At 45.9% G+C, this 27,836-nt stretch overlaps 2 protein-coding genes across 3 annotated transcripts; both read right to left on the bottom strand.

The window, feature by feature from the left end:
- Positions 1–11,354: 11,354 nt before the first annotated feature.
- On the bottom strand, positions 11,355–22,005 carry LOC137886369 (bromodomain-containing protein 1-like). Of its 2 annotated transcripts, XM_068728831.1 has the most exons (12): positions 21,735–22,005; positions 19,062–20,435; positions 18,426–18,582; positions 18,202–18,330; positions 17,735–17,863; positions 17,154–17,466; positions 16,301–17,062; positions 16,047–16,173; positions 15,462–15,592; positions 13,959–14,053; positions 13,407–13,588; positions 11,355–13,089 (listed from the first exon to the last, which is right to left on the bottom strand). In XM_068728831.1, the coding sequence occupies exons 2-12, from the start codon at positions 20,414–20,416 to the stop codon at positions 12,918–12,920; spliced, it is 3,552 nt and encodes a 1,183-aa protein (XP_068584932.1). In that variant the 5' UTR covers positions 20,417–20,435; positions 21,735–22,005; the 3' UTR covers positions 11,355–12,917. The 2 variants fall into 2 exon arrangements, with proteins under 2 accessions (XP_068584932.1, XP_068584923.1); XM_068728822.1 differs by lacking the exon at positions 13,959–14,053 and having other exon boundaries at positions 12,980–13,089.
- Positions 22,006–22,332: 327 nt separating this feature from the next.
- On the bottom strand, positions 22,333–26,490 carry ftsj1 (FtsJ RNA 2'-O-methyltransferase 1). Its single transcript, XM_068728807.1, has 11 exons — positions 26,422–26,490; positions 25,649–25,777; positions 25,404–25,473; positions 25,178–25,289; positions 24,798–24,876; positions 24,676–24,728; positions 24,530–24,583; positions 24,221–24,323; positions 23,886–23,969; positions 23,307–23,410; positions 22,333–22,808 (listed from the first exon to the last, which is right to left on the bottom strand). The coding sequence occupies exons 2-11, from the start codon at positions 25,767–25,769 to the stop codon at positions 22,644–22,646; spliced, it is 945 nt and encodes a 314-aa protein (XP_068584908.1). The 5' UTR covers positions 25,770–25,777; positions 26,422–26,490; the 3' UTR covers positions 22,333–22,643.
- Between the last annotated feature and the right edge of the window lie 1,346 nt (positions 26,491–27,836).

Genomic DNA, 27,836 nt, shown 5'->3' with positions numbered 1-27,836 from the left:
AGTGTCTTAAAGCTGCATTCTCTCTAATGTCCATCAGGGGGCGACTCCTCTGGTTGTATAGAAGTCTAGTCTAGAATGACTCTACTTCTCTCTTGATTTATTCCCTCAGTAAACATTGTAAACATGAGTTTATGGTCTCAATCTCTAGTTTCAAGTCTTCTTCAATACAGCATGATGTTCATTTAGTACATTATGGTCCATTTAGAGTCAGCTGTGATTGACAGGTCGCGACCAGAGTCGTATACAGATTCTCTAGGTCACTCCTCCACTGTCCAAATATGGTAACTTCCGTTCACTGGTTGTAAGAATCAAAGATGGCGACGCCAAATCGCCAAAGTTAAGGCTTCAAAACCGCAGTCCACAAACCAATGGGTGACGTCACGATGACTTCGTCCACTTCTTAGTGGACAGTCTATGGTGTTGGACATGTTTTCAATATGAACAATATATCAACTTTAACTTTTTGAGAACCTTGTTAGTCTTTGGTACGAGGTTGTTTTTTGTTTCCTCTACACACATATATATATATATATATATATATATATACAGTATATCTATATCAAATCTCTACTGGATTCCTTGTCAGTGAAAAAAGTGAAAACCACTTTTTTGTCAGCGTTGTCAAGTTGACTTTCAGCAGCCGGGAGGAGAATCTGTCTGGAGGCGGGAGAAGAAGTGGATGTGAACGGGGAGATGGAGGCAGCAGCTTCTCTTTCCTGCGGTGAATCGTATCGCCTCATCGCTGCTAATGTCTTGTCACAGTTAATGTTCGCTGCAGTCTGCTGTCATTTAGCGGCGGGGTGGAGGTTATTGTCGGAGCCTTCCCACAATCCACTGGTCCAGAAATAGCCACCAAACAATTGAATCAAAATGAAGTTATATTCTTTCTTCTTTTTTTCCTCCCGTGCTGCTGTTCCCCGTGCCATCGTCCTCCACCGCTTCCTGTTTTGAATCGGTTAACCTTTCTGTTCTGGGCGGCGCGGCGGGGTCCTGCTCTGCAGATTAGCCGCTGACGCATTTATCAAGGGATGACAAATGAGCTGTCCTTCCAGATGCCTGATTACTTGACCTTTATTCCAACAGGAGCTGGGCGGTTAGCATGGATGGGAGGGGGAGGGGGGGGGGGGGGGGGGGCGGGGGTCCCGATGGAGCTAAGTGGTGCCAGTCTCGTATTCGGCAGCCCGTTGTGAGTGGGGAACGCCTGGATGCAACGCCTCGACGCCGGCGTGAACACGAATTAAGAAAGAAGTTATTAAGATTGGCCGCCGCTGAGGCGAGGTAATTGAAATTCTCACTTTCCCCAGAAACAGGCAGAGACCCGGCACATCAGTTTCTATTTGAGGCAGAGAAGCTGATGAGTATCACACATTAAAGCCTGGGGAGGAAAATTGTCCTTTTAGTGGCCTCTGATTCGAGATCATTACATGAGTGGGACTGCGTCGCCCCCCCCCCCCCCCCTGAACGTGACATTTCTTGTTCTTTCTTTTTTCTTCAGCCAGCTCATTTCTGGTTTTGTCGGGCAGCAGATTGTCATTTACTGCTCTGATTGTGTGTTGTTGTTTTTTCCCCTCCACTGTTTCCCTGTTTCTGCTCACAGGGAAGACGCCTGCTGGTTATCTGGGACCCACGGCGCAGATATAAGAGATTCATTAAAGTCTGCATCCCGATGTTCAGGCTGCCGCTTAATGCTGTTCATCAGCTTACATACTGAACCTGCAGAGCATGAAGAAACCTGGACCCTTCTGGATCCGTCAGAAAAGTTTCAAAAGATACCAAATCTGTTTCTTTTAATTAACTTAATTAGTATCATATAATAAGATGTCCAAATCCAAAGAAAGCCAACAGAGCTACATTAGTAACAACTAAGGAAATAGAAAGAAAAACTTAAGGTTTAAAGTCATATTTATCTGTATTTTGGCTTCTTTTTTTCCACAACAACAGCCGGTCACACCAGCGTTTAAAACAGGAATAGTTCTGACATGGAATCACTGAGATCAGTGGACTCGCTTGCAGGGCCGAAAGACATCTTTTCACACGTCAAGTTCAACTTTGGTTCACTCTGACACGGCGATTCGAGCTGTTGATCGATCGCAAACCGTCTTGACAGCGCCGACATTTTAACAGAACGGAGAGCTTGTAGACTCAAATATTTCACAAGGATGAAATTTACTGTCAACAAGCCAGAAGACGTAAAATATAATCCCCTCTGTGGTAAAAGTCTGGTTACGGCTAAAAGAAACCTCCCAACTCTGGAGGCTAATCATATCAGTGTATGTTTAAGGATTCATTTTAGTTCTTTAGTTAATCAACAAAGTGATTTTCTATATCAGGCGAACACATGCAGGCGTTTCAGAGTTTTTAAATCGTCACTGGATAACTAAAGAGGACAAGCATTGATCATCAAGACCTGACGAGAGAAGGAAACGAGTTACTGGAAATCCAGACATGTCACTAATGTGGAAGTCTACGTTTGGAAATATATCACGTTAAACTATGTTTTAAAAGCTTTTTCCGGTGAACATATAAAGTGTGCATTCATAAATTTGCTGGTAAACTTTAAGAATCAAATCTAGGAAGTTAATCTGTGGATTCGCCAGCTTTATATGTAAAGAAGAAAACTTTCCAAAACGTGACATTTGACAGAAAAATTAAAAACAGATTTCCTTTTCTTTGAATATTTGACACATTGACTTAAAACGCGTCGTATTTAAAAGCAGGTATTATACGTCTCTACTCATTCTGTGACACCAGAGTCACTTTTTCTCATCTTGCAATAAAACTTTCCAATTTTGTCCGTCGACCAACTTGAGCGGCCATCTTCACTGTGAGCAGGAGGAGTATTTTTTTTAATCCCGGGAGGGGGGGAGGGGGGGGGTTCTGGAGAGTGAGGTCAGGACTTCATCAGGGGCCTCCGGGGCCCTCGGAGCCCCTCTCTCGTCTCTGCAGCAGATGAGGGGATCAGCAGGGTGTGAAATGACCGTGGTGATTGCTCCGAGGCCACGAGATCTCCAGCCCATTCACAGCCCTGTCAGCACTCTAATGGAGCCGGCGGAGATTGGAGACGAACCCCCCCCCCCCACCCATTGTTAAAGGTACAGTCAACCATGATGACAGAAAAACTAGTGGAAAGTGAACAGAGTGTGTTGCCCACAGTGTTCAAGCTTTATGTGTTTATCTGATAAAAATCCAACTGGAATTAAGTTTAAATTAAATGTAGATATTATTTCTTATTGAAAGACAAAAAGTCCTCTGAGTGGGCGTGTCTGTGTTTGATTGACAGCAGCTGGCAGGCTGAGCTCCGGCAGGGGAACGTGGCGCAACGTAAAGAAACAAGTCGTGGACAGGCGGCGCGTCGTTGGTGCTTTTAAAGAGCAAAGGCCAACATCCAACCGGAGCGGAGGGACATTTGCAGGTAAGTAAACATGTAGCTGAACAGCTAATTAGCCAACCAGCCTGCAAACTGACTAATGAGCGGGACAAGACGTGTGTTCATGTTCATAAGTTAGATAAGATGGAAAGCTAATGTGTGGTGTTGATCAAAGTCTGTTGGTGTTGTGTTGCTTTATGAAAAGTATAGTTTCAAATGAAATGATTTGACTGGCTGTCTGTTAAACAAGTCCTCCAATTATGTAGGTGGAGAACTAATAGCAGTCTGATTTCTTAATGGACAGATGATATGAAAACTAAAACGGATAAATTGTAAGATTTTTTTTCTGAAAAGAGAAGATTTGATTCACAGAGCAGATACGTAGGATGTAGCAGATAAACAAAAATATTGAATTGTGCTTTAACAAAAAGACTAAAGATTGTTATCCAGCTTCTCATCTCACTCCCAAAAAACAAATGAGCATTCCCAAAATGTTGAACAATTCCTTTAAAAATAGGTCGGTGTGGATTTAACAGATTGGATCTGCTGTGAATAACCATCAGAAACATGTTTCTATTTCTTTATGACTTGAATATGTAGCACTTAGTACAAATAGTCCAGATAATATTTATTATACAAATTATTATTATTGTTATTTAAAAGCAGATTTAACGTGTCCTTCACAGACAGGAAGTGAGCTGGTGGACGGTAAAGTGGGCCAGGTCGGCGTTTAGAAGTGTGGAGTGTAAATATAGCCCTCCGCCCTCCATCTAATTGTAGCTGTGTTGTTTTCATATTGTTGAATCCCGGAGATGTATAATTCATCACGCAAATAATCTGGAACAAAACAAACTCTCCTCTGAGCTCCCGAGAGGCTGAGCGTCTAATGAGTTCACTCCATAAAATATTCATACCTCTGCAAAATATACTGTCACTTTCCCACCAACACACACACACACACACACACACACACACACACACACACACACACACACACACACACACAAAATAGTCCAATATCCCATTAGGTATAATAGCGGGTTGTACGACCGTAACTTCCCGTTGATCACTGTCAGGTGGCTAGTTACCCATGATGCCCCAGGTGTCTTATTGTCTTCTGTTTCAGGAAGAAATGTCTCAACAGAACAGCTGTTTTATGGGTTCATGTTTCCTTATAATAATGAATTCAATTCAGAATCAAAACATTGTTCATTATTTCTGTTGTGGAGCTCTTCGTCGGTCTTCTTAAGCCGATGGAGTTTCTTAGTTGTTATGGAAGAGTAGATGTTGAAAACTTCCATTTTTCTAAACACTTTAAGGGCTTCAGTGTCTCACTGTTAATTTGAGTGTTTTCCATTTAATGCTACTTTATGCTTTCATTTTAAAACTTTACATATATTGAATTTTTAAAGATGAAGCTGGGACTTTGTTGATCCCTTGGTGAAATCCACAAGCTACTCGTCCGTATTTATTTAAAAAAAAAAATTTAAATAAAGAATAATCCCCACCTTTACCAGCTGCAACAGAAATGAGGATAATGCATCAATAATTATAATCCAATAATATAGTATATATTGTTCTGAAACCGCCCATTCTGCATCATGACTCATTTTACGTTATGGTACTTTAATGCTAGCACTTTGAAATGCAGGACTTTTACTTGTAACAGAGTATTTCTACTCTGTAGTATTGATACTTCTACTTAAGTAAAAGAGAGAGTACTTCCTCCACCACTGAAGGAGCTTCTATGTTTCGTCAACTTGTGTTTTTAAGGTCAAGAATGAACTTTCAAGGATAACTCGGTCATCAAAAACATCTTTCGATTCTTTCCGACTTCCTGTCAGCGTCTCTCAGCTCAAAGCCCATTGGTTCCTCCTGAAGATGTAAATCTTTAAAACCACAAACGTATCGTTACATTTGTTTTTAAGTCTCAGTGTCAGCTGGTCACTTTTATCACACAAACGGGAGGAAATGGTGCGTTTGTTGGAGACACATTTGGTGCTCTAGTGAGTATTTGTGGCAGAATCAGAATAAACTACAGCACAGTGTGTTGATGGTGGTGAAGGAACATGTCAGTGAGGCTCATTCGTGTGTTTTTAATGGAGCTCTGTGGCGCAGAGGAAGAAGAGATGTCATACTTGTTACTTGCATCTGTGTTTAGAATTCTCAATTAACCTCATTCGTGACCTCTTAATACGCCGTCGGCTACATTTCGATAACAACGTAATGATTTGTTTCATAAATGTTTAAATTGTTTTCTCCTCGCTGTGATTCTTCTCTCCAGGATTTAAACCAGAATTAAGTCGGAGCCTAAATTCAATCGACACGTTTAAGAGCTTTTTATCCTCCAGCAGAAGCGATAACACATTCAGACTTAAATAAAACGCCACAACGGTCCAGATCTTCACTGATTAACTTATTTTCTTATTTCCAACCGAACGGTCCAGATTTGGACGTTACGGACCGACGAGGTTGTGAAGACATCTCCAGGCAGCAGCAGGACAGACAGGTGGACCCCGGCAGCTTCATCCAATCACGTCCGATAATAACCTCGGGGTCGAGAGATGAAAGGGGGGGGGTGAATCAAAGAGCAGGTTTTTCATTTTGTGCTGAGATGCCGTCGCCGTCCTCCGTCGGCTCATTCCTCTTTCAGAAGAGAGAATTAAGTCGAACAGCCTCTTCAGGAAATCATCCTCTCCTCTTTTTTTTTTTTTTTAATAATCTCCAACGCCACGTGGCTTCTCAGCGCGCCGAGGGTGACGAAAAGGTCGAAGGACCGGCTTTCACGATCCAACGGCGGCGACGAGAGGAGAGCGAGGACGGAGGTGGGGGTGGTGGTGGTCGGCTGATTTTCATTAAGATGGACTCTGGAGCGCTTGTCTTATTAGCGGGTCGTTAGGCTCTTGGAGGCCGACAGATTGGCTGAACAGGAAGCAGGGGAGCGGGCAGAAGGTAATTGCACTCGGGAGTGACCACTCGGGTGCCCGCTCGCCACGCGCTCCTTGATTGGTTAATTAGCGTGTTGTCAATCAGCCCCCCTTCGGCAGCTCGCTCTCTCACAGCAGCTTAAAAGGTGAGAGAGTGTTTCTAATGAAGCCTGAAACTTCCTCCTTTCCAGCTCGTTATGGCTGCAATTAAAAATAACGGAAACTTAATAGAGGGGCAACACACAAACACACAGGTCGCAGGTTTCAGCAGTAACTATGGTGAAGTGACAGGAAGCTCGGATCCAGTGGATATTTTTAAAGACGCAGGAATTCATTTTTGTCACCCGTTGGTTTGTGGACTGCAGTTTTGAAGCTTTCGAGTTCGGTGATTTCGCCGCCATGTTGGTTTTTTTCGCAACCAATGAACGGAAGTTACCATATTTGGAATGCGTAGGAGTGATGTAGAGATGCTGCATACGTCTCTGGTAGAGACCTGTCAATCACTGTGTAGCCCCGCCCTAAAGCATACTCTGCTTTATGGTCTGTTTGACTCTAAATGGAGCATAATGTACTAAATGAACATCATGCTGTATTGAAGAAGACTTGAAACTAGAGATTGAGACCATAAACTCATGTTTACAATGTTTACTGAGGGAATAAATCAAGAGAGAAGTAGAGTCATTTTAGACTAGACTTCTATACAACCAGAGGAGTCGCCCCCTGATGGACATTAGAGAGAATGCAAGTTTTAAGACACTTCCGCATCGGCTTCACTCGGCAGAACCGGAGGTTGCTGCCTGGCCATACCATAGCAAACCAATGGTTTTGCAGGCGGGGCCTTGGTTTTTGATCAGGCCTTCTTTCACCATGCTCAGACCCCAGGGCCCGCTCAGAGGTGTCGCCCCCTTCTGGGGAGTTGTAGCCCATGGAAGGGGTGAAGAGATGAATACTGTATAATACAAGTTAGGATCAAACAAATTGCAAATAAATTAGAGGTACCCCCTGCTAAGTACTTAAGCTGTATCTGAATCTGTATCTCTATCCTTTATGCCCTTTGGTTGTTGTTGTTGTTTTTCTCTCTTGCCTTGTCATGTATCAGTGTCTTCTTGTTAATCTCTTATCTTACACTATTAATAAACAGACATTAGAATTAATTTATTCATTGTCGTTGCTCCTCGCTGTGTTTTGCTTGCTTCCTCTCTACCTCCAGCTCTGTGCGAGTGGAGGATGAAAGAACGCTGTAACACTCCGACCGGCTTAAACAGTACAATCACTAAACTATTTACCACCGCCGGCGTTCCCACTCTGAAGGGAAAAACCTTTTTGTTGATTAGCGGCAGCCAAATTAAGCCGGGTTTTTATTTTCTTTATGAAGCCATAATTGCTGCGTAATTGCTCCTCCATTGTCGTGTTTTCAGCTCAGAGAGCTCTCCTGCTAATGGCATCAAAACCTCAAAGGTGTGAAGCTGCTGCCACCACGCATTAATATTCACGAGGAAGCAAACAACGACACAAACAACAGCGGCCACTGGTTTTGTTTTCTGCAAGAGGACGTTTTGTTTTGATGTCTGACTACAGCTTTTATTATTTCTGTCACAGACACAGGTCTTGACCATGAAACGTATCCGTTGTGCCTCGTGGGGACCAGTTGTTGGTCCCCGCGCTGCCGGGCGTCCCCATAATGTCAGTGTGTGACCAAAGTTGATGTCCCCACAAAGTACAAGTACAGACATACCTCTTTTTGAATATTCTCAGGACTGTTGCTGCATCTTTTCCTCCAGTGTGAGCCAGTTATTAATTATTCATTCATTGATTTCCAGTTCCTCATCTGAACTTCTGTTTCTTGGATCATGTGACTGACGGATCAGCGTAGGCTCAAGTTTGACTTTTTAATCTGGAATTTGGTCTGAATACTTGACTTATTCTAATCGAGTCTCTTAATTTTTTTTTATATTAGACAATTGCATTCATTATTTGAATCCGAACCCTTAAAGTATTTTCTTTGATCATTTTACTGTCAACATAAAGTAATAGTGGCTACATTTCTCACTTAAGTATTTAAACATATATTCATATACGCCTTTCTTTGCTTTCTTACAAGTATGTAATATGGAATTGGCAGTGGTAGAAAGCAACATTTACTCAAGTAACATTTTGAGGTCCTTGTACTTTACTTGAGTATTTCCATTTTCCGCTACTTTATACTCCAATCAACATTCAGAGGGCCATATTATGCTTTTTACTACTACTTGTGGATGTAATACCTTTAATTCTGAGTTACATTTCAGATTCAGATTAATGATGAGAAAATATCTAATTAGCGTATACATTATTTAATTGTAAACAAGTATTTCTACACTGTGAATTGGCACGCGGCTCGTTATTCTCCACCTTGCACCCAGCGATTTTTCACGCCTTCACAAGTCACCTGATCGACTTGCTGCCTGCTCACATGCTTTACACCTGTGCAGTAGGTCCACGAGCCAAAACCAATACGCTGTAATACAACCTGTGATAAATCCTCCCTTCACCAAGGATATGATGTTCAGTTTATGATGATTTAGGAGGATGCGGTGCTGCTGTTTTGCACTCTACAGCGAGGCGCTTCTGTTATTTAGTCCTACCCTCATTGATATAGGTGGACAAAACAATAGAAACACGTCTTTTGCACAGCGTTCAAACTGAAGACGAGCGATGCGAGCCGATCTGAACCAAACGGTTTCAACTGCAGGTTGTTGAGCTTTTTTTTTGTTTTGTTGCAACAACCTCTTTTCCGGCGGCGTCTGCTGCATTAATGGTGTGTGTGCAGAGGAAATGTGTTTATTTATGAGCAGGACACAGTTAATTACCTCTGCACGCTTTGGATAATCATCTCCAACTTCAAAGACATTTCAACCCCCAGAGACCCCAAGAGAGTGTGTGTGTGTGTGTGTGTGTGTGTGTGTGTGTGTGTGTGTGTGTGTGTGTGTGTGTGTGTGTGTGTGTGGTGGAGCCGGACGACGAGCTCAGGACGCTCGAAATATCTGCTACTAATTAGAGGAACATGTTGAGTCATCAGCGGAATATTCACAGACACTCACGAGATACAAGGCTGAGAGAACTGGACCTGCAGGGATGCTGGAGCACCAACAGCAGCTCCAGATTTTAATCACTCATCCGTCCTTTTTTCTGCTGCTCATCCTGGGTTTTCGACCTGCGGTCGCAGCAAATTTTTCTGCCTCAAACACACATGCTCGTCTCGCTTGGCGGGTGAAATTCAGGACACGCCTCTCAAATTTTTAAACATTAGCCAGGTGTTAAAGCCAGCACATTTTATCCGACATTCCTTAAAAAATATGCAAAATGAAAGTCGAATCATTGTGCGCATCTTATATTATTATATTTGTTCAACATGATAAACAATTGGTGGAGCAAATTCTCCAGTTGGGTGGCATTAAAACAGCAGAAGGTGCGACAAGCGCCTCTAAAATACCAAGTGGTGGAAAACATGAAAACGTGTCGTGAATAAATCCTGAGTGAAGCCAAGTGTCTTAAAGCTGCATTCTCTCTAGTGTCCACCAGGGGGCGACTCCTCTGGTCGTATAGAAGTCTAGTCTAAAATGACTCTACTTCTCTCTTGATTTATTCCCTCAGTAAACATTGTAAACATGAGTTTATGGTCTCAATCTCTAGTTTCAAGTCTTCTTCAATACAGCATGATGTTCATTTAGTACATTATGCTCCATTTAGAGTCAAACGGACCATAAAGCAGGGGGTGATTTAGGGGCGGGGCTTACTGTGATTGACAGGTCTCTGCAGCTACCAGAGACGTATATTTGGCGTCTCTACGTTACTCATCCGCATTCCAAATATGGTCACTTCCGCTCATCGGTTGCAAAAGAAACCAAAATGGCGACGGTCGTATTCCAATATGGGGAAGGCAAATTTGCCGAACTTCAAAACATCAGTCAACAAACCAACGGGTGACGTCTCGATGTCTACGTCCACTTCTTATATACAGTCTATGATCATACATGTTTATTTTCTGCTATAAAGTTGGGCATTTAAACATGGAGGTCTATGAGGATTGACTCGCTTTAGGAGCCTCAAGTGGTCATTTGAGGAACTGCAGTTTTCTAGCACTACCGCGTTGGCTTGATTTTTTTTTTAGCAGCAGAGTTTCCGCTTGACAGAAACACTTATATTATGGTCTGCAGTCGGCTCCTTGTTGATGATCAGGTTGCTGGTCTGTTCCCTTCCTCTCGTCTTCCTCTTCTTGTCTATAAAGACGAGAAACAACAGCTGTTGATTTATCTCTAAAGGGAGGCGATCAGGAGCTCTGATCAGCTGCTGAACCGGTTCAACTTGAACAGGAAGGAGCAACTTGTTCTCCTCAAAGTTTGATCTGAAGGCGTCTTTTTTTCGTCAAGAGCAGCAGAGAGAAACCCGCCCCGTAAAAGAAAAACCCCCATCTGGGCTGCAGGTCACCAGATCTGGAGCACATCGTCATAAACACTCTTTCCTGGGCGTCCTGCTGGTTGCAGCTCTGCAGCTGTCACTGCAGTGTTTCCTCCTCATTTCTGCATCATCAGCTGTTTCACGGGCAGAACGACAGCGCCATCTTGTGGTCACTTAGATACGAGGGAAGGTTTAATGTCTATCTAAGGAGGTATTTTCTTAAGTTTATTTTAATGTATCCTCATCTGCAGCTCAGACGTCAATTGTGTTCTCTGGGTTTATTTTACCAGATTCTTTTTAGATGTATTTGTGCATAATGTCATACTAAATGTTAAATGTTGTTATAGTACACCTGTGAATACATCAAAAGAAGTACGTTAAAATTGGTGTAACTGAAAAATATAGAATTAAATAAAAATTACCAAAACATTTCAACAATAGATAAAAAGATAATAAAATAAATAGAATTACATATTTTAAAATAATAATTAATGAAAATAAAATGTACCTAAAACTGTAAGTAAAAAAAAACATAATACAAATAATGCAAATAAAATTTAAAAAAAAAAAAAAAAAAAATCATATAAGTAAAATTTAAAATAATAAAACCAGGACACGTGGAATCAGTGATTCAATAACATATTTTAATTTTTCAGTGTTTTAGTATAAAAGTCCCACCGGCCTGCTGTCGGCTGGTTTCCGCTCCCGTTGGCTATAACTGTGGTTTTTCCCAGAGAATCAGCTAAAGTACCAAATCTATTTACACACAACATCCACATCCAGAAGGGCCAAACAAAACAGGAAGTCTACCCATTGCTACCCTGCCAAAATAAAACATCAAACACTATCACCTCACCTCTCAAGATTTAATGCTAAAATTCCCAAAAATAAAAAATAAAAAAACCCAGAAGAAGAGGAGGGGCCTCTACATATGGCTCCCTGTGTGCCCGTAGTATTTTCTTACAATACTCTCTCTCTATAAAGTAATGCATATACATTTTCTGCTTTACAATAAATTAGTACAGGCACATTCTCTGTTCTCCTACAGCCGACTGTAGCTCAGTTCAGGTGGAAAAGATGATTCTGTGACGAACAAACAGACGTGAACTCATCACAGCACACAAACAGAAAACCTGGAGGAAAAAAAAAAAAAAAAAAAAAAAAAACTGTAAAAAAACCAACAACAACAGTAGTGGGAAACTTGTGGGCAGCAGATTTCTTTTTTTTTGGTTTCGGTGTGAATGATGCACTTTAGGCATTTTAAACTTTGACAGCATCTATATAGATTTTATATAAATATGTACAAACCAAAGAAAAAAAAAAAAAAAAAAAAAAGACACACATAAAACAATTAATGCCAAAGACGAAAAGAACTTGAAGCTTGAGAACTCAATAACTTACAAAAACCGTTTAAAAAAAACAAAAACAGGAGCTGAAATAAAAAATGTTCGTTACAGTATGCATGTTTGTATTGTCTCTGTGTAGAGATAGCACCAGCAGAAACACGTCGGTGGATCAGCACCTCCGACCGTATAAATATCTGAACACCGAGTACCAGAACAAACTGAGGGAGTGAATAAATTAGTGTCGGGCCTTGTACAGGATATTTACAGGAGCTGCTGCAGTCACAGTCACACAGTCACACACAGTCTCACACACACTCTCACACACACACACACACACTCTGATGGACATTTTCATGGCAGTGAGATTGTTGCAGCAGTCTTGCAGCACATTTTTAAGGAGGTCAGAAGTCAAATCCCGACACATTCGACAGGTTCAGACCTGTGGTTTTACAGTTCTCACAGCCCGGGGTTCTGTTTTCTCTCGACGTTTTGCACCCGCTAACTGAGTCGTTGTCGTTGCATAGCTCTTTGACAAAAACAAGATGGACGTCACCAGCTACAGTATTTTGGACGACGGGGGTGGAGGGGGGTGGGATGTTCCAGTTCACAGGAAATGGTAAACATGTATGTGTGGGTTTCTTTGTGCGTATGAGCGTCTCTGCTTGTGACTGTGTTCAAAACGGAAGAGAGGGATGATGGGAGGATTTCAGAGGCTGTAGGTGTGTGTGTGTGTGTGTGTGTGTGTGTGTGTGTGTGTGTGTGTGTGTGTGTGTGTGTGTGTGTGTGTGTGTGTGTGTGTGTGTGTGTGTGTGTGTGTGTGTGTGTGTAGGGGGGTGGGGTTCAGCCCGAGGTGCCGGCCTCGCCGGCGACGCGGTTCCGGTGGTTCATGGCTCGCTCGAAGGCGAGCCGCACAGCTTTTCGGATGCAGGAGGCGCGAGCCTCCGCCAGCTTGATTTTGTCGAGCGCCCGGTTGACCCCGAAGGGAGCCATCTTGGATCTAGGAAGCCATTGCCTGAGGAGAGAGCGGACACGAGGTCAGTGGGACCAAACAGCATCACATGTGCAGCTCACAACACTCAGAAGAAAACTTGCTTTTGCTTTGGATAAAATGCATATTTCAACAATTATCAGCGTGCTTATGCTGACGATATCTTTAACAACGGAGCGCCAGACCAGATGTTTGGGTGTTTTCTTTATTAAAGCAATCAGTGTCAGCCTTAGGTCTAAACGTATGTAGTTCTGGGACGAGGTAACGTGTTTGAGTTTTGATGAGAAGTTGGTTTTATTTTCCTCTACTTTGCTCTTTCAGTGAGTCGGTGAGTTCCTCACCAGCTGCGCTTGCTGTCGAAGAAGTGGACGAGGAAGAGTTTCTCTGCGGACCTGAACTGCATCCGCTCTCCGGCTCTGAGAACGTCCGGTGGTGGCGACGGTGGTGGCGGCGGCGGCAGCGGCTGGGGAAGCTCCGCCCCTTTGTGCTGACCCCCCTTCCTCCGCGCTCGGGGTTCCACGATCTGTGACGGCCACAAAAAACAAAAACAAATGAAGAGCGGGATGGAGACTTTGAGTGAAGCCACCGTCTCACAGTAAAAAAGTAAGTAAGTGTGTGTGTGTGTGTGTGTGTGTGTGTGTGTGTGTGTGTGTGTGTGTGTGTGTGTGTGTGTGTGTGTGTGTTCAGAAGCATGCACGGTCGAGCCGCAGACGCTCTGAGCGAACGCGGCTCGACTCCACAAACACACCAAGCAGTCAGCTGGAAGCTCCCGCATGGCCTGCGAGCACAAATCACGAGCTACGGCACCGCACGATGGCAGAGAGGGGGCTGATGGGTAATGAGACACGGTGAGGGGTGGGGGTGGGTGGGGCTAGCTAGCACTACTCACTCACCAGGGCGGGGTAGGAGGGATATCCACTACATTTAGCCCAAACTAGTTTAAGAGGCTCCAGAACAAATGGAGGAGGGGCGGAGGGCTTCCACACCTCTACAGGAACAACGATAAGCAGGTTATGAGGTTTATAAAGCACACACACACACACACACACACACAAACACAGGACACGCTTTTTAAAGATCGACTTTAAAAAATAAACAGTTGACAAGACTCCTGAGGCGTCACATAGAGATATATATGTATATATCAAATATATATATATATATTTATATTTGAGCCAGGAACATAATGGGACTAATCCTGAGGTATGTCATAGAATAAAGCACATCAAACGCTGATCCGTACTTTGAAGCTTAGTTTAGTTAATACTCGCTGGAGTGACGGCGAGAGAACCAGAAAATGCTGGCGCTCGTAGGCTCCGCCTCTGACTCTTTTTTTTTTTTTTTTTTTTGTAACTTTGCGAGCGCGATCAGAGCTTTTCAGACGCGATAAAAACGTTCACTGATAAAAGCAGTTAAACGCGTCTAGGGATTATACAAAGAAGGTCAATTTGTTTTTGGATCATTTAGAAACATGGAGTCTGCAGCCAAATCAGATCGTTTTACAGGATATTTAACCTCTGTTTCTTTATGCTTTTAATACTTGACTTCTTTTACAAGGCTTCTATAAAGACACTAAAGTCGTCCATGAATATGAGGTATGAGTTTACAGACAATTACAATCCCTCCTCTCCACAGCGGAGGTCACACCTTCAGTCTGCGGCCGTGTGTAACTGTTACACTCGTCTCTTTGATTCCTCACGGCTCCTTTTGTTCGCTCGCCCTCTGGTGTTTTCAGAGAATAATGCGGCGAACAGAGCGTTGAGTAGAAACACACAGCTCTACTCTCTCTTTCCTATTGGCAGAAGAGAAGTGTGCAAAGCATTCAGATAGCAGCTCCTCGTCTGTATGTTGGATTCATTAGCTCGTGTGTCAGCTTCAGTAGGTTAATCGCAATGTTACACGTTAAACCAAACCACACTGGTTTGTTGAGTGCTGACGGTGTGAGTCAATAATCTGCTGAACCCACACAGAAAATAACGGACTTCTCTTCACTTCCACTTTGTCCCTCTCAGGCTTCCTGTTTCTCAACCGCTTCCTTTATAGAGCTGAAACCTGCAGCTTCGAGTCTCCGCTGACTTTATCGAGGACCTCTGAGCCTCTGAGCCCCCCCCAAAAAAAACCCAGTGAGCTGGGAGGAGCTGCTGGTTTGGTAAGACCTCATTTTAAGATTTTACTTTAAAAACGACCTTTACTTCACTGTTCTTTGTGTCTCACCGGTGGAAATACAGCGAAGCAATAAACAATGTCTTTCTCACACATGAACAGACCTTTTTAATAAGTTTGGTAAATCAGAGAGAAGAGCTGACCGATCAAAGCGTGCCATGCGGGTTTCATGCACATTCATCAGGTGTCACCGAGCGGACGGACGCCGCCGCCGCCGCCGCCGCTCTGCTCACCTGACGAGATCTTGGCGGCTTTGGCGAACTCCCCGTTCTCGATGCAGGTCCCCAGGGCGCTCTTGTCGTCCACGGTGCTCCGCCGAGCCGCCGGCGAGCGTCCTTTACCGCTTTTAGAAACGATGACGGTGCTGAAAAAGAGACACAAATCACAGGACGAAGTTTAGACCCGTGCCTCTGCTGTTGTGAAGCCTGCAGTGCATCGCTGCCATCATCACAAACAACCAGAACATCTTAACTACGACGTGAAAAAGGTAATCGACCAATGAGCGCAGGGGGAGGGACTTAAGCTTTGTTTATGCTCTCGCTCGGCGCCGTAGAACGAGTCTCCGCAGACGACGCACGAGCTCCGAGTAAGACGACAGGTTCATACGTCTTCTTATGTTTTACTTGATGAATAAATACGAAAGTGTCCAAAACAAACCTTCCAGTGTAGCAGCGTGTTGAAGATTTCATTCCCATCATGCCTCTGTGTTCCCAGTTCTCAGCTATTAACTGGGTCAGTAGATCGTTATAACTGGAATAAACTGGTTTTGTTGTTGTTTTAGCGTCATCAGTGACCCGGGTGTTTCCTCCTCCACTCACCTCGTGCCGCAGAGGACGCTCCCGCTGGAGGAGATGCTCGACTCGGAGGCGCAGCGGCGGCGAGGCTCCAGCAGGCGGGGAGACGGTGAGATCTCCTCCTCCTCCACCACAAAACCGTTCGCTATTCCTGAAGGGAAAGAAAAACACCGAAAATGTGTCGCAATGCAGTTTAGGCTTCGTACTCTGAACGTTAAAATGATTTCTTCCACATCTCGGTTCATGTTTTGTCACAGAAATTCATTTTTTTTTCTTACCTGTGCCGAGGCGTTTTATCGGCGACTCCTCGTCCTCCTCCTCCTCCTCGCCGTCGGCGCTGCTGCTGTGTCGTCTTTTCTTCGGCAGGAGGAGCGTCTCCAGTCGAGGGATCACCACCGACAGGAAGGTTTTGGCGCCCAGGGAAGGCGGCGTCACGGCGGACGCCTCGTGGCTCTTGAGCGGTTTCTGGGGGCTGGCGCTCTTGGACTTGCGGAAGAGGACGTTGTTCCGCCGGTTGCCCGCGCCGGAGGGGACGTCGCCGTTGGGGAGCGGCGGCGGGTCCGTTGGGGGCCCGTTGGGTGCGTCTGCGGGCGCTGAGGTAGACGTGTCGTTGAGCTTCAAGGGAGAACGATCCGCGCTGGGTTTGGAGGCCTTGGAAGGGGGCGGCGGCGGAAGCGGCTCCGGGTCGCCCGGCGAGGCCTCGATCCGCGACAGTGAGGTCACCAGCTCTAACGTTTCCGGGGGCAGAGGGTTCTCCTCCTGCGGTGTGCGGGGCTCTGCCGGGGATTCGGGTAGCGGTTTCTCCTCTGCCTCCGTTGGGGTCCCGCTGGGCTCCGGGAGCGGGGGGGGCTTTCGGAGGGACTTCTTCAGGCTCATCTCGCTGCGGACCTCCGTGATGGTCTTCTTGAGCAGTTTGAGCCTCTTGCTGCGCGACGGGCTGTGCTTCATGGCCGTGCTCAGGTCCAGCTTATCCAGCAGCTCCCTCAGCTGGTCCTCCAGAGGGGTCAGCTGACGGTAGGCGGGGCTCAGCAGCCGGTCCACTAGAAGAGACAGAGGATCACATCGTCACAGGATTATCTCCGGCCCTTTTGCACCCGATTCGGGACATTTTTACTCAATCAATGGACTTACCGTCCTCCCAGGAGAAGGCGGGTGGCGTCTCCTGTTTCGGGACCTCGGGCAGATGCAACCCGCTGGGGAAGTCGAAGCCGATCCTCTCGGCCTCTCTGCGGGCCCTGCGGAGGATGGCTCCCCCGTGGTCCTGCATCCGCTGGGCGGCCCGGTAGAAGAACGTGTCCTTGGCGTTGTACTTCATGCAGTTGAAGATGATGAGGTCGAAGTCGGCCTCAAACTCCTCCAGGCTCCTGTAGTCGTGGCCGTCGATGCGCTTCCTCATGGTGGAGAAGTCCATCGGGTTCTTGATGTGGTCCAGGTAGTCGGGAACCTGCGGGGAGACAGAGGGGACGCGTTCACTGTTATTAAAACACATTATTTCTTCGCTATAATTAAAACTTACAAAGAGGAGTCAAACGTTCGTTAGCTGAACTCGCTAGCAGTGTCTTTGCATTAAAACACAGACAGGAAGTGATGTGTTGGTAACTAAACACTGATAAAAAGGTGAAATGACACACTGGGTTAGTAGTTAGTTCAAAACTCGACTCCTCTATAACCGTCAAACAATTCATTTAAAACGACAAAAAATGGCGACGGACCTCGTTGCTGTTGACGGGCTGAGCGAAGATGCTGTACTGGTCCTTCTCCTGCAGCTGACTGAGCACGGCCCGCAGCAGGATGTTGAAGGGGGTCAGCTGGACCTCCAGCGCCGACTGCTGCAGCTTCATCTGACGGATGAAGAACACGCACACACACACACGCACACACACACACACACACACACACACACACACACACACACACACACACACACACACACACACACACACACACACACACACACACACACACACACACACACACACAAATTTGTGTCCAACACTTTGAATTATAATATAATTCATTCCCACCATGCTGCTCAGAGTGATCTCGGTGAACGGCTCGGAGCTAACGGCTAACGGCTAACGTGAACAGAGGTCGCATTGACCTGAACAACGATGGATTCTTTTAGTATTAAATAGAGCTCTGCGCGATAGGAACAGTGAGGTAGTGAATGAGGCTCTACCTCCTCCCTCTTCAGCTTCTCTCTCTTCCTGATGAGCTCCAGCAGCAGGCGGGCTCTCTCCAGGTCGTGGCGGAGGCGGTGCCACTCCTTCAGCTGCTCCTTCAGCGCCTGGTTCGTCTCCGCGCGGTCCTGCAAGGGGGGGGGGGGGGGGAAGAAAATGCACACAAACGTTGCGGTAGGAAGAACGACAAGAAAGGACGGCGCTGTGTGTCGGCAGCACTGACCATCGGCTTGACTTTGGGCGGCTGAGGGTTGGCCTGCAGCCGGCGGATCAGCGGCACGTTGTTCCTCGACTGCCTCTTCTGCACCCAGTAGCTCAGCACCCGCTCCACGAACACCCGCTTCCTCTGGACCGCCACCTGGTTCAGGATGGTGTCGAAGCTGAGCCACGGAGGAGGAGGAGGAGGAGGAGGCAGAGGGAGATATTAATCAATAAATACGCTACATTTTTTTCAGAGGGGGGTGAACCCGAGCAGGATCAAGCTTCTGTTGTTGGTCCGACCCTTCTTGACCCGTACGACTTCTTCATTCACCGTGTTGCAGATGCACACCGTAATTATTACAGAAACAAGACCCAGGTTATAATAAACCAGAATTATGCTTCAGTTACTGAACTTATTAAATTGTCATGGTTTTCTTACCGAAACTAGCCCGGCCTTTACTAATGTTTCTTTTCCAAATCTGTGGACCTGAACAGAAACAAGAGACCTTACTGAGCCGGACATCACATATACAGTTTTTTTTTTTCTTCGATTTTCTCGATTTGGAATCCGGTCTCAATGACTAGGTGGACCTGGGCGAGAAAACACTAATAATATATGTGAGCGATGCATTCTGGGAGTCCTGTTTTGCCAGCCTACCTTGAAGCGGTGATACTGGGCCCAGAGTTGGTGGGGGTCTCGGGCTCCGGTTCTGGCTCCGGCTCGCTCCTCTTGCTCTTCTTCTTGGCCCAGCCCTTGGCCCGGGACTTCCCCCTCTTGTCGGCCCTCTTGTGACAGGCTCCGTTCTTCGCGTGCGGGTCGCCGTAGATGCCGAGCGGCCGGCGGTCGCAGCCCTCGGGCGTGTGGCTGCAGCAGTAGGAGGTCTTCTTCACGGAGAAGGAGGAGCTGCCGGACGGCGTCACCTCCTTCACGGGCTCCATCTTCATGTAAAGGCCGGCCCTCTGGGCGCAGCTGACGTGGAAGGCGGTGTAGCAGTTGATCTTGTCGCACTGGATGCACGCGCCGGCGCCCTTCTCCTTGCACAGGTAGCAGGTGAGCTTCCAGCGCGCCGGCGGGATGTTGCGCACGCCGTCGATGGGTTCGATGAAGACGGTGTCGGAGAAGCCGACCTCGGGCACCCACAGGGCGCACGCCACGTGGCCCCAGCGGTCGTCGTCCGTCTTCTTCAGGGCTCCGCCTCGGTTGGGGCAGAAGACGCACTCGGCGGGCCGCGACGGACACTGCAGGCAGTGGCGGCACAGCCACTGGCCCTCGGGGACGTACGGCACGCCGTAGCACTCCTGGTGCACGGCGATGTTGCAGGCGTCGCAGAAGAGGATGACGTTGCTGTCGGCCCCGTCTCCGTCCATGCAGACGCAGCACACGGCGTCCTCGTCCACCAGCTGCTGCTGGTCGCTCTGGCCCTGCGTGACGGCGTACGACTCCTTCTCGAAGCGGTCCATGAGGAACTCGAACAGGTTGAACGACACCTGGCTGACGCCCTCGCTCTTCCTCTTCTCGTTGATGAGCTCCAGCCAGGCGTAGTCCTCCTCGTCCATGTCGTACTCCACCTCCTCGTCCAGCTCCTCCGCCGTCCTCTCCGTGTACTTGTAGTACGCCGCCGGCCTCTTGGGCACCACCGGCAGGTTGTACTCAACCGTTCTGACCTTTGGCTCCAACAGGCCGCCGGTGCTGCCGTGCGTGGCCATGAGCGCGGCGTTCTTCTTCTGCTGGTTGTTTTTGAGGCGCACGGAGCGCACCAGGACCTGCTGGGGCTTCTCGTTGTTCTCCTTGTTGCTGTTGCACTCCGTGATCTCCTGCGCCGTGGGGTCGTCGTCGCCGATGACGTCCAGCTTGTCGTAGATGCTGAGCCGGTGCACGCGGCCGTCCACCTCCAGCTCCACGATCCGCTGGGCCTGCGCGTACGTCAGCGTCTCCCGGTTGGGCGACGGCTTGATGGGCGACGAATCCCTCTTCAGCGCCGCGGGTCGGTGATGTCGACTTTTCTTCTTCATGACGAAGCCGTAAAAGACCCTGAGAACCAGACGAATGACACGACAGCGTCAGAGACTCAACTGACAATTTCTTGAAGTCATTAAGTCTGTGAAGCAACGAGCAGCGTGTGTTACGTCTAACAGAATCCTCAGTAATCATTACCAGGCCTTGACCCTCAATGAGGCCTTCAGGGGCAGTTAATGTGTTTACACAAGGATGTCTTTACCTCTTCAATCAGAGAGGACCGCAGAAATATGTAAAGACAAAATGCACAACTCTGACAGTCCTTTTGTTCTGCAGGTCTATCAAACTATGCATGTATTACTGGTGTCACAGGATGCTGACACCTCATCTAACCACAGACGGCCTGGGTATTGTTTGAACACGTTTGATATCCGTTCCACTATGATACACGTGTTTCCCAATTACTACGTTTGGGGAACATGAATGTGTTTAATCATTCTCCTCGTGTCACAAAATATGCTAAACTGCTAAATGTATTACAAATCTTTTTTCATTCAAAAAAAAATAATTAGACCGGTCCTGATTGACAGAGCGTCTCCTACGAGCACAACACAATTGTGACAAAACTTTTTGCCCAAAACAAAAAAAGACAACAGAGCTTCATCTTTCACAGAGTGCGTCTGTTTGTGCAGCTTGCATTAATTTACGAGATCATGTTTTCAGTTGGGCGCAAAGGGGGCGGAAACGGGCTGCGACTGCGATAACGTTCACTGGCTGAAGGAAAGAAAAAAAGCACCGAGAGCTCCACACCTCCACGGCCACTCATGACAGCGAGCCCGGCTGAAGCCGCTGTTGGAAATAATCGGCTAACAGCAGCTGCAGCTCGTTCAGTTTCTCTGGTGAGTGTGTGTGTGTGTGTGTGTGTGTGTGTGTGTGTGTGTGTGTGTGTGTGTGTGTGCGCGCGCTACCCACCGGCTAACGTTAGCTCCTCTTTAACTGAACCCACAACGTCAATCTTCTGTTATTAATCGCGCCACAGCTTTAAAAGGCGATACACCAAACACGGGTCTGTTACAAGAAAGGAAGACCCCGGTGGTGTCCTCCCCCCTCTCAGGCGGTTGGCCCTCCCGGTGGCCGGTTAAACGCATTAGGACACTCCGTCCACAAACCGGGGCTAACGTTAGCCTGCTAGCATTAATACACCTAACTGAAGGGGGGAGGAAATATGGCGACCAGCACAACAAGAAACTGCCTCGATTTGTAAAGGGGAGGCTTTCTCTCAGACCAGCACGGAGTGGTTTTAAGATGTAAACCAGTCCGGAATATAAGTGGGGTGATATTAACGAGAAGAGGACACAGTGGGGCTGAACTTACCAAAGGTATTTTCACGAATTCAGCTTGTAAAAACAGCAGCAATGGCGGCGCGGCCCTGCGGAGCGAAGCGGCAGTTAAATCCACATTTTCAGTCCACTCGTCCAACGGCCGCGGCTCGCGCTGCTCAACCGAGTTAAACTTGAGAAGTAACCGACAGGTATCCAGGGCGAAGGAGCCGTGATCTTACTTTTGATCGCGGTAATTTAGCTGCTCAACACGGCCGTTTCGAAGCGGTTGCAAGCGGCAGAGCTCAGCGGCTGCCCGGAGCTTCTCTTCACCCAACAACAATGCGGTTGTGCGAGTCGTCCTTGCGTCATGACGTCACAGCGCGTACAGACGCAGTACGTCGTAAAACTAAAGCTGGGCTTTTCCAGTTTTGTATGTATGTTCCGGTAGTACTCAAGTACTGTACTCAAGTACTGTACTCAAGTACAAATCAGAGGTACTTGTACTTTCCAAGTATTTCCATATAATTAAATTAAGTTTATACTTACCATGTACTATATCTCATATGTAAATATTGTACTTTTTACTTCACGATATCTCAGAAGTACATGTTGTACTTTACTTAAAATACAAATCACGTAAACCACATATGTCGGTTTGCCTCCAAGAGATGACTTTTATTTTTAAAATATAAAATGTTTACAAATCCTGCAGCCTAATGAACAGAAGGATCTGCCACAAATAATAAAACACATGAAATCAGAATAGTAAAAATATCTGGTACAGTGTGATTGGTTCAGAGTATGTTTAGCTTAGCTTAGCACAAAGATGGATAAAGGAAAAGGCTAGCAGTATCCCCCTGCTTCCAGTCTTTGTGCTAAGCTAAGCTAAACACACTCCGGTTCTATCGCTGCTCTGACGATCCCCCAAAATGCCGGACTGTTCCTTTAATGACAACTGGTCTCAGGTGGATTTGGCCGTTGGCTCCGCCTCCTCTTGACCCTGGTTGGACGGAGCGTCTTCTCTGGACAGCAGGTTGTTCTTGCGCAGATGGCAGGCCTGCTGGTAAGGGGGGCGTATCGGCGGCTGGGTGGGGGGGGTGTACTGGTACTGTTTACCAGCATCCAGCTGAAGAAAGAAAGAATTTTACAGACGGCATTTACAGAAAAATCTGCAGCATTTGGGGTTAATCATCGGATAAATGAATGGATTATCTGCACTATTTAAATGGTGTTAAGGTTAAAAAAGAATCCCTTAAATTCATCAATCGCAGAAAATCAGTAACTGAAAAATGGAGGCTTTTCTAAGGTGCTGTTTAAATGTGTCTTTCATGTTATTTGTTACATTTGAAGGGGTTCCTTACTCTTAACAATTCTTTAATATTACAATTAATTAATTTATCCATTAATGATCCCCTTAAGATTCCAGTAAAATACCAGAAATATGATTTTAAATGGATAATGAATGTGATTTTTAATTTTTAAAAACTTGGAATTAATTGCAATGGAACAATAACTAAAGCATGCCTACCCCAACTATTATAATAACAATAGAAATGACTGAACCAGACTCGTTTTAATGTGAGAACCATGTTTCTGTTCAATCATAAAGACCGTGTCTCCTCACCTGCAGAGGGTAGGTCCTGTCCGAGTCGAAGGCGCTGAGGTCACCGCATGCCAGGAAGGGAACAATGACGCGGTTGGGACCCTCTAACTGGTTAAAGTCCACATCTGAAGGACAGAGACCACAATCCGGACTGAGGAAAACCAGGACCAGGACACGCAGTGAAACAAGAGACTACCGGTATGCAACCTTTAAAATAACAAACAACGCATTCATCCTCTTTCAAAATGACATAAGATATAAAAAGCCAACACTGAATTACTGACTTTATGATTCTTCTCCTCTTCCTGCTCCTGTTGCACCATGTTTTAGGATTCACCATTAATCCTTCATTACCATATGTGGCCACATGGGGTCACTGTTTAGCAACTTTCTTTGGCATCAACATATTGTATGTGCAAAAAGGTCCACTTTATTTTACACTTCTCTATGGGTCTTTTAAATAGATAAATGAGGTAAACAGAGCCGGCCGGCTTGTCAACAAACACGGTGCGTCTCATGTGAAGGGAAGTGGTTTCTATCTTCTAGAGGCATCGCGGTTTTCCTGATCCAGATCAGGTATCCAGACGGGCTCGTCGTTACCGTAGGAATGATCCAGCAGAGGGTTGGACATGTTGGGGACGTAACCGTCAGGAGGAGAGTAATTCTGGCACACCACGAAGGCCTCTGCACACAGACAGACAGACAGACAGACAGACAGACAGACAGACAGACAGACAGACAGACACATACTGTGAGTAGTGAATGTGGTACTAATAATACTTTTTAAGATGATTTTATCAAGCACTCTGTGCACAAAAGTCTCAGTTGTATAAACGATGACTATATGAGCAGGTGGGCGGGGTTTGTCTCCTGTTTGAGCCGTGTGATTGGTCAGCGGGTGGTGGTGGGTGGTGGTGGTGGTGGGTGTGGCTCACCTATGCTGGAGTTCCTGCTGCTGCGAGGCTTGGCACAGGTCACACCACTGAAGAAGATCTTCAGCTGAGAGTACAGCAGAGTCACGTCTTTACCTCTGAAGATCTGAGCCGGAAGAGCGAAACCTTTATACATAATCACGTTACATTACCACACACACCGCCGACTGCATCGCCGCGGTTCAGCATCCACAGACCGTTATGTTATCGGGCCTCAGCCTCACGTTTGACGGTAAATGGAACCTGGTGGAGATCTGAACTCTACGGAGTCCTTTGTAGTTAATAAATCATCAGAACACGAGCTGGACTCACCTTGGCCACAAACGTCCCTCCAGGTTTCAGGACGTGAGTTGTGATGTTCAGAGCCTGAGAGACAAACGAGGGGGGGGGGGGGTCAGTGTGACATCACAGACTGACAGGTGAACACAACAAAAAACCACACACCTCTGTGTACTCACGGCCAACAGGAGCTGAGCCTGGATGTACTCGTCCACGTCGTGGAGCCCGGTCACTATGGAGAAAGAACAGTTAAATAAAAGGAGAGGCTTAAGAACAGGCGAGGACAGATGGGAAGTCTCACCGTCTGGAGCTCCGTCACACACCACCAGGTCGGCCGGCTGACCCTCAAAGTGACGGATGATCTCCTGAGCCGTCGACACCTGAGAGAAAGAAGAAGAAGAAGACGACACGGGTCACGTGACGCACCACCGCACTTCTTCTAGTGCCAAAGAAACTAAAAAAGAACCTCCTCCAGGACCATTGGGACCGCCTCAAATGTGACTAGAACTTGGATTTTGCATCCCCTCCTGAAGGAGTAACCAGATTTAATTCCAGGAACGTGAACCCAAAATTTGAATAAAAGGAGAACCAACGACGACGTGTCCACACTACGTTTGGTTAAGATCCTTGCAGTGGACAAAAGGACGATCAGAGCTGCACGCTCGTCCACGGTGTCCTCACCTTGGTGATGTCTCCCTGGATCTGAGTGACTCCCGGTAGAGGAGCCATGGCCTGCAGGTCCACCGCCACGATCTTCACCTCCTCACCGGCGTCGCCCTTCTCCTCCTGAGCTCTGAGAGGAAAAAACAAAACAACGACATAGTTACCTCTTGGCTTCATTAAAATCCATTTCATATCAGTCCAGGTGAGCTTCTGGTTAATGAAGAATATGAAGAAGATGTGAAACCTGAGTTTCCGACTGAGGACCTGACTCCAGCTGCCAGGAGCTGCACACAGATCAACGGCTCTGTTCACACCTGAGAGAGGGGAAAATAACACCTGAATACAAATCAGACATTTAATAAAAGACAGAAGAAGAACACAGCCTGAAGAGCCCAAAGAGGACCCAGACTCCGGCTCAGTTACACCCTTTTCAGGGGGCTGTAGTGTAGGCGGGACCTGTCGGGTGTCTGGTCGTCTCAGGTGTCTCACCTGTGAACAGGTTGAACTCGTGGTCGAGCTGCAGCAGCTTGAAGGCACTCCTCGCTCTCCAGCCCTCCTCTTTGGCCAGACGGTAATAAATGTCCCGCTTGTCTTTGGAGGAGCGTCCCATCCTGACCGCTGAGATGAAAACAACAACAACAACAACAACAACAACAACAACAACACACACACACACACACACAGTAAGACACCAGCAACATCATACTGGTTTCTCTTCTCTTCTCTCACTGCAATAATAATGATGATATGTTTTTTTACCATTCATTTGTTTTTCTAGTTAATGTAAATTATTATTGTTTCTTTTAAAATTGGCCAATGCAAACATTAGTTCCAACATTACTAAATACTGGACCTTAAACCTTAAGTGGACCCAGGTGACGGTCTCTATCAGTCCGCTTGTTTTAACCAACTAAGAAAGTCAAGATGTATCATTAAAAACTTGCGTTTGGTTTATTCTATATCAGCCGAATTTACCAGCGCATCTTAATGAATCCAAAATATATTTAATAATTGTTTAGAAAACATTGTTATAGTGCTGAAGACCGGGTAACCTGATTTAAACCACTTTTAAAACGGGGTTTGGCGCAGAGTGCACAAGAAACTGCATATTTCACGGCTGCCAGCGCTTATTGTCTAAGGTTAGATTAATGTATGTCTGCAGGTTGAATATATACATCTTTATATAAAACAATATATGTAAAACAATAGCGCCATATCATATTCTACATACATATGAACCGTTTACAAACTGTGTCGCTTACTGTTCACGTGTTGTTCCGGTGTTGACGGTGGAAGGACCCCCGCCGGTAGCTGTCCTACGAAGCGCCTGTTCAAAATAACGGTGCCCTTGACGAACATCAATGCTAAAAGATCAAATACAGACATATGTCTTTTTACATCAAACTTATACTTTAGTGATGACAAAACTTATCGGATGTTTTTTTTATTCCTTGTAGTAATTCCCATTGATTCCATGTTTCTGTCGTCTCAGTAGCGGCCACGCGGTGTCGCTGCAGACACAGGAAAGAGAATCACTCAGAGAAATATCACTGATTAAGTATTTGGGTCCAATTCAAAGGACTTTTTTATTGTTCTGTATCAAAAAAGAAAAATATACAGATACATTTTCTTTAAAACGAAAATGATGTGGATTTCAACATGAAACAGCGAAGACGGAGTGTAGATTAAACTCAAGCTTTATATTTGATATGTTTTCTGATTCAGTATCTGGTTTAAATATATGTTCATTGTAGACTGAACAACAAAAGGACCAGAAACAACTTTCTTCATTTATTAGAAAGTTTTGTCTTTTCATGATCTGATATTTCCCTCGATAACTTTTACAATTAAAGTCAGAGAGAGCTTTTGACATAATTTATCATCATTTCATTCAGTCACGTGAGGCTGATCATTCCTGAGTGTCTGGAAAAAAAAAAGAAGTGTTTTTTTCAGTGTACCTCCTGCAGCCCATGTCTGGGGGTCTACACTGATGGCATGGTTGTCGATGTAAGAGAGACAGCAAGGAAACGTCTGACCAACGCCAGGGAGAACATTTCCCCGGCCTACCCAATCACTAACCCTGATGCCTGCAGAAACTTTGGACCTCTTCCTCCTCACTCCTGGTCTTCAGCTCCACAGCTAATATCACCCAAAGAGATGCAGTCAGGGAGATATGGGTCAACCAAACACGCATTGATTAAAGGCTTCCCATATATGATGGATATGATGTTTGGTAACTATAGGTGGCAATGTAGATTTTCAATGTGTTAGTGTATTATATTACGGCGCTGCAGTGAGCATCTCCTCTGCACTCTCTGTCAGAGCTGAGCTCCTCCAACTACACGCACACATAGACAAATGCACACACACACACACACACACACACAACTAATTCCTCATACAGAGCAGAGGTGGTGAGGCTGCGTTGGCGATTAAACAGAAGCTGTCTGTTTATCTGATGTCTGTGTTCTTCACTCTTTATTATCATTTATAAACTTCACTCAGGAATGTTATTTATTCATTGACATTTTCGATTTGTTTCTAGTGAGATATTAATAACTTTATATACTGACTTTGCTGTTGAAAACATTACTGTTGCTGGTCTAGAAACAATATTTAGTTATATCTAAATTATAGATAACATCTAATCCTGTTCTGAATTTATTTGTTTAAAAAA

Source organism: Cebidichthys violaceus, unplaced genomic scaffold (genome assembly GCF_023349555.1).
Source record: "Cebidichthys violaceus isolate CVI_PGR_0920_01 unplaced genomic scaffold, fCebVio1.0.p SCAF_100, whole genome shotgun sequence".
NCBI lineage: Eukaryota > Metazoa > Chordata > Actinopteri > Perciformes > Stichaeidae > Cebidichthys > Cebidichthys violaceus.
Note: the sequence above shows the minus strand (reverse complement) of the source record. Positions and strands in the feature narration are given on the sequence as shown.

Bases quoted from the DNA above. Each gene is read 5' to 3' on its own strand.
- LOC137886369 (XM_068728831.1), bottom strand. From the start codon at position 20,416: ATGAAGAAGAAAAGTCGACATCACCGACCCGCGGCGCTGAAGAGGGAT. The intron at 17,864-18,201 runs GTAGAGCCTCAT...TTCATCCGTCAG, and splicing joins AGAAGCTGAAGAGGGAGGAG to ATGAAGCTGCAGCAGTCGGC. The intron at 14,054-15,461 runs GTGAGCAGAGCG...TTGTTCCTGTAG, and splicing joins AGCCGCCAAGATCTCGTCAG to AGGTGTGGAAGCCCTCCGCC.
- ftsj1 (XM_068728807.1), bottom strand. From the start codon at position 25,769: ATGGGACGCTCCTCCAAAGACAAGCGGGACATTTATTACCGTCTGGCC. The intron at 25,474-25,648 runs GTGAGACACCTG...CCCCTCTCTCAG, and splicing joins CGAGTTCAACCTGTTCACAG to GTGTGAACAGAGCCGTTGAT. The intron at 23,411-23,885 runs GTAACGACGAGC...TCTGTCCTTCAG, and splicing joins TCTGCTGGATCATTCCTACG to ATGTGGACTTTAACCAGTTA.